This window comes from Salmo trutta, chromosome 25 (assembly GCF_901001165.1).
Source record: "Salmo trutta chromosome 25, fSalTru1.1, whole genome shotgun sequence".
NCBI classification, from domain to species: Eukaryota; Metazoa; Chordata; class Actinopteri; order Salmoniformes; family Salmonidae; genus Salmo; species Salmo trutta.
In genome coordinates, this window is record NC_042981.1 from 23671234 (window position 1) to 23683383 (window position 12150).

General features: G+C 44.1%; 1 protein-coding gene across 2 annotated transcripts in view; it reads right to left on the reverse strand.

Annotated features, from left to right (window-relative positions):
- Positions 1–8784, reverse strand: part of enpep (glutamyl aminopeptidase) — a 30254-nt gene extending 21470 nt beyond the window's left edge. For both annotated transcript variants that reach the window (XM_029713255.1, XM_029713254.1), the window contains exons 1-5: positions 7755–8784; positions 2891–3032; positions 2163–2297; positions 442–562; positions 177–331 (exon numbers count right to left, since the gene is read on the reverse strand). In XM_029713255.1, coding sequence (XP_029569115.1) covers positions 177–331; positions 442–562; positions 2163–2297; positions 2891–3032; positions 7755–8401 — 1200 coding nt within the window. In that variant the 5' untranslated portion in view covers positions 8402–8784. The remainder of the gene's footprint in view (positions 1–176; positions 332–441; positions 563–2162; positions 2298–2890; positions 3033–7754) is intronic.
- Between the last annotated feature and the right edge of the window lie 3366 nt (positions 8785–12150).

Sequence of the window (12150 nt, forward strand, 5' to 3'; positions counted from 1 at the left end):
ATGATTATAACTATTAAATCTGACTTTTGATTTTCCACTATGAGATGTTTTCCAGTAGTTTTCCACTGTAACATGACTAATTAAGAACTCCCTGAACTCTGGAGCGTTCTTTAGTGGTAGTGTTTCGTTGTGGTAGTGTTTCTGTTGTGGGAATGTTGGGGACATGTGTCTCTCACCTGGTGGACCAGCTCATGAGCGATGACACTGGCCACACGTTGTTTGTTGTACGACGAGGACTGGTTCTCATCATAGAGGAGGTTGGCCTCCCTGTAGGTGATCAGACCCCAGTTCTCCATGGCCCCCGTGCCAAAGTCAGGGATGGCAATCTTATCTGGTAGAAGAGAAAAACATTTTATGCAACCATGTGTGTATATAACGCATTATTAATTAATTTTATCCAGTGGTCACAACAGTTCACAGACAGAGGAGATCGCAAGTTACCTAGCTTTGGGATGGAGTAATTCATGTTGAAATATTCCTCAAAGTAGTCAAAAATGACCTTGGTCGTGTCCGCAGCATACTCCGCAGTCCTGATTTGTGCACGCTGTGCATAGATTCGCAACTGGAATAAAAGGATTTGAAAGCAGAGTTATTAAGTGTGTATACACTACAAAATGTGTAAGCGTGTGTGTGTTTACATTTAATCAATACAGTATAATTCTTTAGATTGTCCAGTTAACTCCAAAACATTTGCATTGTAAAATGTCACTAACTGCTATGACACAGATCAGAGACCAAAGTTAAATAAACTACACCATTTAAAACATTGTACTTACACTACATGGCCAAAAGTATGTGGACACCTGCTCGTCGATCATCTCATTCTGAAATCATAGGCATTAATATGGAGTTGGTCCCCCCATTGCTGCTATAACAGCCTCCACTCTTCTGAGAAGGCTTTCCAATAGATGTTGGAACATTGGGCTCCCGAGTGGCACAGTGGTCTAAGGCACTGCAAGAGGCGTCACTACAGTCCCTGGTTTGAATCCAGGCTGTATCACATCCGGCCGTGATTGGGAGTCCCATAAGGCGGTGCACAATTAGCGTTGTCGTCCGGGTTTGGCCGGGGTATTTGTTCTTAACGGACTTGCCTAGTTAAATAAAGGTTAAATAAAAAACATTGCTGCGGGGACTTGCTTCCATTCAGCCACAAGAGCATTAGTGAGGTAAGGCACTGATGTTGGGCCATTAGGCCTGGCTCGCAGTCGGCATTCCAATTCATCCCAAAGGTGTTCGATGGGGTTGAGGTCAGGGCTCTGTGCAGACCAGTCAAGTTCTTCCACACCGATCTCGACAAACCAATTCTATATGGACCTTGTTTTGTGCACAGGGGCATTGTCATGCTGAAACAGGAAAAGCCCTTCCCCCAAGGGGCCTAGCCCAGACCATTATTCCTCCTCTACCAAACTTTACAGTTGGCACTATGCATTGGGGCAGGTAGCATTCTCTTGGCATCTGCCAAACTCAGATTTGTCTGTCGGACTGTGTGATTCATCACTCAAGAGAACGCGTTTCCACCACTCCAGCTGATGCTTGGCATTGCGCATGGTGATCTATGCCTTGTGTGAGGCTGCTCGGCTATGGAAACTCTTTTCATGAAGCCCCTGACGAACAGTTCTTGTGCTGACGTTGCTTCCAGAGGCACTTGGCGGTCCCGTTCTGTGAGCTTGTGTGGCCTACCACTTCGCGGCTGAGCTGTTATTGCTCCCAGACGTTTCCACTTCACAATAACAGCACTTACAGTGACCGGGGCAGCTCTAGCAGGCCAGAAATTTGACAAACTGACTTGTTGGGAAGGTGGCATCCTATGAAGGTGCCATGTTGAAAGTCACTGAGCTCTTCAGTAAGGCCATTCTACTGCTAATGTTTGTCTAAGGCGATTGCATGGCTGTGTGTTCGATTTTATACACCTGTCAGCAACGGGTGTGGCTGAAATGGCCAAATCCACTATTTTGAAGGGGTGTCCACATACTTTTGTGAATATGTAGTGTAGCTTTTCCACCATTTAAAACGTTGAACTTCACAGGCTTAAAGTGTTACAACATTTACTCTCAACTGTAGACTATACAATATGATTTACAACACATGTTATACAGTCAGTCTTTTCTTAGATTAAGGTATGGAAGGACCAATGACTGCTGAGAAAAACAGCAAGTACTTACAGGAATTCCTCGAGACGAGTTCCTTTCCACAAACGTAAACTGGTGCACAGCAAAACATACCAAATAGGTACTCATTGGAACGGACCTCTTAAAGAACGTTTTGATCTTATTGCCAGGAAGCGTTTCTGGGGTGCCCTGGAAAGGAAGAGGTTCTGTGGTTTAATAAAGATGTCAGACAGCATCTCTTATAGTTGTGTTCTCAGTACCAAAGACCCGGAGCTGAAGATTGATGGCTCCTGCTCTTGCATTCATGACACTCACTCTCCTCTCTCTCTGTGTGACTCCCATTGCAGTTTCAAGAAAACTAACCGGTAACACTATATGCCACCTGTTTTGTGATACATTCAATAAGTTGTGGATACATTATATGCATTTTTATAAACTGGGTGGCTCGAGCCCTGAATGCTGATTGGCTGACAGCCGTGGTATATCAGACCATATACCACGGGTATGAAAAAGCCTTTCTTTTTAGTGCTCTAATTACGTTGGTAACCAGTTTATAATAGCAATAAGGCACCTCGGGGGGTTGTGATATATGGCAAATATACCATGGCTAAGGGCTGTATACAGGCACTCCGCTTTGCATCATGCATAAGAACAGCCCTTAGCCATGGTATATTGGCCATATACCACACCCCCTCGTGCCTTGTTGCTTAAATATAGAATGTTATATAAAGGAGTAATTTGTTGTACTTATGTGTTGCTATTTTTTTATGCATAGACTGTACCTCCATTGGCATATTGGCGAGGGCTCCATAGTCCTTGTCGTGGGTGATGGAAATATTGTAAGTGGCTTTTTTGTTCGGCTCATCAAAACAGGGGAAAGATTTGCGGGCGTCTGTTGGCTCATGGTCGGTGGCAGCAATTTTTCTTGGGAGAAAAAGAAACATGGCATGATTCCATGAACAACTGAGCCTCCCCATTTTACTATTATGTTGTTTGCAATTAATGTTGAACTATGCAGTGTTTACTGGATTGTGGCTGACTAAATGTACCTAACCTGTAGCCCCGCACATTGACTCCGGTGCCCCCTGTATATAGCCTCATTGTTATTTTGTGTTACTTTTTTAAAATGAGATATACATACATATATATATTTTTTATTTTTTTCTTACTTTATTTAGTAAATATTTTCTTAACCAACAATGCAGTTTTAAGAAAAGAGTTAAGGGCTTGTAATAAGCATTTCACGGTAAGGTCTACACCTGTTGTATACTGCGCATGTGACATAAAATTTGATTTATAATGTTGTTGTTTTTTTCACCTTTATTTAACCAGGTAGGCCAGTTGAGAACAAGTTCATTTACAACTGCGACCTGGCCAAGATAAAGCAAAGCAGTGTGACACAAACAACAGAGTTACACATGGGATAAACAAACGTACAGTCAATAACACAATAGAAAAGGTCTATGTACAATGTGTGCAAATGTAGTAAGATTAGGGAGGTAAGGCAATAAATAAGCCATAGAGTCGAAATAATTACAATTTAGTATTAACACTGAAGTGATAGATGTGCAGAAGATGAATGTGCAAGTAGAGATACTGGGGTGCAAAAGAGCAACAACAAAAAATAAACAATATGGGGATGAGGTAGTTGGATGTGCTATTTACAGGGATGTGTACAGGTACAGTGATTGGTAAGCTGCTCTGACAGATGATGCTTAAAGTTAGAGAGGGAGTTATAAGTCTCCAGCTTCAGTGATTTTTGCAATTCGTTCCAGTCATTGACAGCAGAGAACTGGAAGGAAAGGCGGCCAAAGGAGGTGTTGGCTTTGGGGATGACCAGTGAAATATACCTGCTGGAGCGCATGCTACGGGTGGGTGTTGCTATGGTGACCAGTGAGCTGAGATAAGGCGGAGCTTTACCTAGCAAAGACTTATAGATGACCTGGACTTATAGACGCCAGTGGGATTGGCGATGATTATGTAGCTAGGTCCAGCCAACGAGAGCATACAGGTCGCAGTAGTGGGTAGTATATGGGGCTTTGGTGACAAAATGCATGGCATTGTGATAGACTGCATCCAATTTGCTGAGTAGAGTGTTGGAGGCTATTTTGTAAATGACATTGCCGAAGTCAAGGATCGGTAAGATAGTCAGTTTTACGAGGGTATATTTGGCAGCATGAGTGAAGGATGCTTTGTTGCGAAATAGGAAGCCGATTCTAGATTTGGATTGGAGATGCTTAATGTGAGTCTGGAACGAGAGTTTACAGTCTAACCAGACACCTAGGTATTTGTTGTTGTCCACAAGTCAGAACCGTCCAGAGTAGTGATGCTAGTCGGGCGGGCAGGTGCGGGCAGCAATTGGTTGAATAGTATGCATTCAGTTTTACTAGCATTTAAAAGTAGTTGGAGGCCACGGAAGGAGTGTTGTACAGCATTGAAGCTCGTTTGGAGGTTTGTTAGCAGTGTCCAAAGAAGGGCCAGATGTATACAGAATAGTGTCGTCTGCGTGGAGGTGGATCAGAGAATCACCAGCAGCAAGAGCGACATCATTGATGTATACAGAGAAAAGAGTCGGCCCGAGAATTGAACCTTGTGGTACCCCCATAGAGACTGCCAGAGGTGCGAACAACAGGCCCTCCGATTTGACACATTAAAAAAGCAAAGAGAAAATGGACACTTCATGGCCAATGCTGTAGCTCACTACACTTGTCCACCTTTCAAGTTTTACTTACGAGACCTTGGGACTAAGGTTCTATTTGCGCAATCACAGTTTTCACATCCCAGACCTCAGAACTGTTTGGTAGTGAATTCTTCCTTCATAACCCATAAAGGTACCTTAAGTGCTGAGTATCAAAATCCGAAGACATTTGTAAATATATGTTTTTAGGGGGGTGCAATCGCAAATAGAACCTTATGGCTCTGAAATGTCAATCTGGGTTCCGCAATAAAGTTCTGCCACAGAATGTTACATTTATTGCAATTTCAATAGAAAAGTACAGACATTTAATGATTAAATAAAAGTGAATACCATTACATCTTTCTAATCACATCAAATATACTGAACAAAAATATAAAGGAAACATGCAACAATCTAAGATTTTACTGAGTTACAGTTCACAAGGAAATCAGTCAATTTAAATTAATTAATTAGGCCATAATCTATGGATTTCACATGACTGGGAATACAGATATGCATCTGTTGGTCACAGATACCTTAAAAAAGGTAGGGGCATGGATCAGAAAGCCAGTCAGTATCTGGTATGACCACCATTTGCCTCAACTGTGCAACACATCTCCTTCGCAGAGAGTTGATCAGGCTATTGATTGTGGCCTGTGGATTGTTGCACCACTCCTGTGTGAAGTTGCTGGATATTGGTGGGAACTGGAATATGCTGTCGTACACATGCGGTGATGGCGGCGGATAAATGGCCCGACAATGGGCCTCAGGATCTGGTCACGGTATTTCTGTGCATTCAAATTGCCATCGATAAAATGCAAATTGTGTTCATAGCTTATTCCTGCCCATACCATAACCCCACTGCCCCCACGGGGCACTCTGTTCACAACATTAACATCAGCCATACTCGTGGATGTGAGGCTGGCTGTACGTACTACGAAATTCTCTAAAATGACGTTGGAGGTGGCTTATGGTAGAGAAATGTACATTGAATTATCTGGCAATAGCTCTGGTGACATTCCTGCAGTCAACATGCCAATTGCACGCTCCCTCAAAACGAAACATCTGTGGCATTGTGTGGTGTGACAAAACTGCACATATTAGAGTGGCCTTTTATTGTCCCCAACACAAGGTGCACCTGTGTAATGATCATGCTGTTTAATAGTATTAGTATCTCGGCAAAGGATAAATGCTCACCAACAGGGATTTAAAGAAATGTGTGCACAAGATTTGAGAGAAATAAGCTTTTTGTGCTTATGGAAAATTTCTGAGATCTTTTATTTCAGCTCATGAAACATGGGACCAACATTTTACATGTTGCGTTTATATTTTTGTTTAGTGTATATTAATTCCTGTTCAACGTTAGCAATATTGCTAGTTATCCATTTCATCTAAAGGTTAGCTCTGGATGAGTAAACTGATATTTTTTCTGGTCTCTGACACCCAAAGTCAGTAAACTACTTGCTAGTTTTAAATAAAATGTGGTAAGTTGGTAAGTGCACCTCCTTCCAAGGAGGTTTATGTATTAGTATAGAACAAGACAAAAACAGGAATGCTTCTCCTAAAGGTTTTAAACATGCTTTAATGATCTGTATTTATTTGGTTTTACCATGAAGAGTTTACTTTATGGCCATTCTTCTGAAAAAGTGGTGAAATTTTTTTGAAGTAATTGAAAGAGGACCAGAACCAATGATATGAATAATCAAGGACTAGGGACTATCTGCAAAATGTATAGTTTTGAGATGAGTATAAGTTCCAGATCGCAGAACTGTTTTGTGATGTCTTCCATGACAATTATTTTGATTGACAACTCAGCATTGTGTGATTGGATTGCAGATAGAACCTTATAGCAAAGTTAAGATGTTTTCGCAGATAGAACTTTTGGATTTTTCATTTTCTACATCATAAATGGACTTTCTTTTCACATGTAAAAGGTCCACCTAAAGAACAACTCTGTGAATACCTGATGTATGACCAAAATGTCAGATAGTCCTTGAGTATAAGGTTCTTATTGACACACTACAAACTACACATCAGACACTATCATTTGAACTTTGAATAACAGCAATTTAACAGAATCTGTAACAGGTAATTATGGATTTTCAGATACACTCTGACCTTACCAAGGTTTCACATACATTTGATACTGACATCCCACATTGTTTATGAAAATGTATAACACTCCAAAATATACCGTAACCCTAAAGATCTTTATTTATTAAATGCATTTAAGTTATTGCTGTTTGGAGTAGGTCTGTTGTGTGATAAAGTACTTACAGATGGTATTTTGCATACTTAACCATTCTAAATAGTTGCTTTTTCTTGCCACCTGTTCCAAGAATTTACTTGGAATACTGGGCAGCATATCTGCCAAGATGGAAATCCCCAATGAGGGATTGTTGTACATTCCCATCAGAATCTGCACATTGTTAAACTACAACTAATAGTAGTCATGGTAGTAGCAGCAGTTGTTACTAGAGTGAACAATATTTCTGTCCAACATTAATGACATTTTCCAGTGAGCTGCCGGGCCTCGTGCACTCACACACATGCACGGACGCATAGACACACACATGCACACACTAACACTCAGCAACACTCAGTTGTCAACACTCAGATTACGACTTGTAAACTTGTTCCCAAAAGGAAATTGTCCTTGAAGGAATTTGGCTGAGGATCTGTCTGAAGTTGTGCAGATTTTCTTCCCTCTCCCACATTTTACATCAGAGTCATGGTTATAGATCTATTCAAATGGGTACAAAGTAGCATATGCAGCACTCATAACACTGAGCATGAGGGATTTAGTTACACTGTAACCATTCTCATGCATTTATTAATTTCTGTCTTCATAATTATTGTCTTCCCCTAACTGGTGGATGGTTAAAAAAATATAATAATTATACATCAGTCATACAAAAACTGAAATACACCCAATCTATTACCAAACATTCATGCCTCCAATGACTTACTTGATGGCTCCGTTCTCTGTGTAGGTGACTCTGTAGAAGCCCACCAGAGATCCATTGAGCCAGCCTTGGAAGTCCAGGCTGAGAACGTACACCTCATTGAGCTTGGTGGCCACAAGCTCCTCTGCCGCCTCGACTACTACGTACTCCTGTGGTTTGAACTCAAAGCAACCCTTGATGGCCACGGTGACCTCCCTCTGAGCCTGTGGGGTTTTCAGGACGAGCCTGGGGACTGCACTGATGAACGTCTCCCGGATGTGGAGCCACAGGTGCCTCGTGGGTCGGCTCACCTCCAGGTGCACGGACACACTCCCTGTGTACAGGTCAGTGGTCAGGTCAGGCTCCAGATGGAGATCATAATGCACTGGCTTCACGTAGTCTGGCAGCCGGAAATTCTTCCAGTCCCCGTCAGTGTTGTTGGAGGGTTTGCAGGGCCCCCTGTCTGCTGGTGGGGGGGTGGGGTTGGGGGTGGGCTTGGAGGTTTCCTCTGTGGGGGCCGGGTCAGCCAGGGTATTGTCCGGCCGCGTGAGGCCCACCCCCAGCCCAACAGCAATGGCCGACACCACCACTACCGCACAGATGAGGGCCACATGCTTTCCGCGGATGAAGTAGTGCTTCTCCTCCTTTTCAAAGTCCATGCTTTCAACCATGGTGCCCGGCTTGGTGGCGCAAGACCATACGCTGTGGTCTCAGATATCCTCTGAATCCCCTATGGGAGGAATAACGTGGGAGAAAACAGCTGTTTCCAGATCAGATTTCCAGTGGGTTGCAGCAGAAGCAGAGCACAAAGCCAAACTGATTTAAAACTGACTGCAGGTCAGTTTCTTGGAGAACTTGATAAGAGGACCCTAGAGTTCAAACATATCTAAGAGGAAAAACTATTGGTCTGAGTCGATCCAAGCTCTGTCTGCCTGTCAACGAGCACAGGGCAGCCTGTGGGAGGTGGAGAGAGGTTAACTGGAGTGGTGAAGAGGAGGGTTGTGGAGGGGGAGTCTACAACACAACAGAGAGAAGGAATCCCACACACTGGAGGCAAGCCTTATACACTAGACAGAAAACTCAGTGCACCGCTATGCATACCCTGTTGGGGTTAAACATCTATCATTCCCTGTAAATCAACAACTGGGAAGCCAAAGTCATGTTTCAGTTGGGTTTGTCTCTCTCCCTCAGAGGGTGCGTTTCTGGTGGGGGAAGACTTAAAAATCCTTCTACCTCACTTTTAAAAACACTTCTCCTGTGCCACTAGGGGTGCTAAAACTCTAGACCACTTTTATATGCTTCTGTGGGTAGAATAAAAGGCCCTCCCTCGTCCTCCCTTCTGTAAATCTGATCATAACTCGATTCTCCTGCTTCCTGTTTACAAACAAACAACTCAAACAGGAAGTACCAGCTCAATACAGAAGTGGTCCGATGAAGCAGAAGTGAGGCTACAAGAGTGTTTTGCTAGTACAGACTGGGATATGTTCCAAGATTCATCCAATAGCATTGAGGAGTTTGCCACATCAGTCACGGGCCTCATCAATAAGTGCATAGACATCATCCCCAGAGTGACTATAAGAGCGTATCCAAATTCAATATCCGTGCTGGGCTAAAGGCTAGAGCTACCGCTTACAAGGCGGGACACAGACGCATACAAGAAAGCCTGATACGACCGCCGACGAGATATCGAACATGCAAAAGGAAAATATAGTAGGAAGGTGGAATCCTATTACACCGGCTCCGAAGCTCGTCATATGTGTGATGCAGAACTACCAAACGAGCTAAATGCCTTTTATGCTCGCGCGAAGGAATACAACAATGAGTCTTGGGTGAATGCCCCTGTTGTTCCGGATGGCTGTGATCTCTCTCTGTGGCCGATGTGAGTAAAACTTTTAAACAGGTTAACACTCACAAGGTCGCTGGGCCAGACGGAATACCAGGGTGCGTTCTCAAAGCATGCACATACTAGCTGGAAAGTTTCTCCACGGACATTTTCAATCTCTCCTTGACACAGTCTGTAATCCCAACATGTTTCAAGCTGACCACCATTGTTCCTGTTCCCAAGAACTCCAAGGTAACCTGCCTAAATGATTATCGCTGTGAGCACTCACATCTGTAATATTAATGTGCTTTAAAAAAGGCTGGTCATGACACACATCAACACCATCATCCCAGACACCCTGGACCCACTCCAATTCACATACTGTGCGAACAGATCCACAGATGATGCAATCTCAATTGCTTTTCACGCTGCCCTCTCCCACCTGGACAAGAGGGGAAAAAACTGTGAGAATGCTGTTCATAGACTACAGCTCAGCGTTCAACACAATAGTCCCCTGCAAACTCATCACCAACCTGGGGAACCTGGGACTGAACACCTCCCTCCATAACTGGATCCTGGATTTCCTGACGGGAAATCTAAAGCTAACCCTCAACACAGCGGCCCCTCAAGGGTGTGTGCTTAGTACCATCTTGTACTCCCTGTTCACCCACGACTACGTGGCCACACACGACTCCAACACCATAATCAAGTTTGCTGGCAAAACTACGGCAGTGAGACAACCTACAGGGAGGAGGTCAGAGACTTGGCAGTGTGGTGCCATGACAATGACCTCTCCCTCAACGTCAGTAAGACCAAGGAGCTGGACGACAGGGAAAAGAGTGGAGAGCACACCCCCATCCACATAGATGGAGCTGTAGTGGAGCACTCTAAGTTCCTTGGCGTCCACATCACTAAGGAGTTAACATGGTCCACATACACACCTGCACAGTCGTGAAGGCACGACGGCAACTCTTGCCCCTCAAGACGCTGGAAAGATTTGGCATGGGCCCTCATATCCTCAAAGTTCTATAGCTGCACCATCGAGGGCATCTTGACTGGCTGCATCACCTCTTGGTATGGCAAATACACCACTCTCGACCGTAAAGCGCTACAGAGAGTGGCGCGGATAGCCTAGTGCATCATTGGGGCTGAGCTCCCTGCCATCCAGGACCTCTAAATCAGGCGGTGTCAGAGGAAGGCACAAAAAATGGCCAAAGCCTCCGGCCACCCAAGCCATAGACCGTTCGCTCTGCTACTGTCCAGCAAACGGTACCAGAGCATTGGCTCTCAGACCAACAGGCTTTGAGACAGCTTCCCCCCATGCCATGACTCCTAAATAGTTTGGGTAACCATCAATTATCTGCACTGATTCTAACTTGCACTGACTCTATGCACATTCAAACACTCTCACATTCAACTACTAAATGATTATCTATCCTGATGCCTAGTACCTTTACCCTGCCTTCATGTACATACAGTGCATTGGGAAAGTATTCAGACCGCTTCACTTTTTCAACATTTTGTTACATTACAGCCTTATAAAAAAATAGATTCATGAAATAGGTTTTTTTCCCCCTCAATCTACACGCAATACCATAAAATGACAAAGCAAAAACAGGTTTAGATTTTTTTTCAGAATGTATAAAAAAAATGAAATACATTTAGTTAAGTATTCGGACCCTTTACTCAGTACTTTGTTGAAGCACCTTTAGCAGCGATTACAGCCTCGAGTCTTCTTGGGTATATGACGCTACAAGCTTGGCACACCTGTATTTGGGGAGTTTCTCCCCCCATTCTTCTCTGCAGATCCTATCAAGCTCTGTCAGGTTGGATGGGAGCGTCGCTGCACAAATATTTTCAAATCTCTCCACAGATGTTCGATTAGGTTCAAGTCCGGGCTTTGGCTTGGCCACTCAAGGACAGAGACCTATCCCGAAGCCACTCCTGCGTTGTCTTGGCTGCGTGCTTAGGGTCATTGTCCTGTTGGAAGGTGAACCTTCACCCCGGTCTGAGGTCCTGAGTGCTCTGGAGCAGGTTTTTATCAAGGATCTCTCTGTACATTGCTCTGTTCATCTTTCCCTCAATCCTGACTAGTCTCCCAGTCCCTGCCACTGAAAAACCTCCCCACAGCATGCTGCTGCCACCACCATGATTCACTGCAGGGATGGTGCCAGGTTTCCTTCAGACGTGACGCTTTGCATTCAGGCCAATGAGTTCAATCTTGGTTTCATCAGACCAGAGAATCTTGTTTATCATGGCCTGAGAGTCCATTAGGTGCCTTTTGGCAAACTCCAAGCGGGCTGACGTGCCTTTTACTGAGAAGTGGCTTCCGTCTGGCCACTCAACCATAAAGGCCTGATTGGTGGAGTGCTGCAGAAATGTCGTCTTTCTGGAAGGTTCTCTCATCTCCACAGAGGAACTATAGAGCTCTGACAGAGTGAATATCGTGTTCTTGGTCACCTCCCTGACCAAGGCCCTTCTCCCCTGATTTTCTCAGAGCTCTTCAGACAATTCCTTCCACCTCATGGCTTGTTTTTTTCTCTGGCATGCACTGTCAAATGTGGGACCTTATAGACAGATGTGCCTTTCCAAATCATG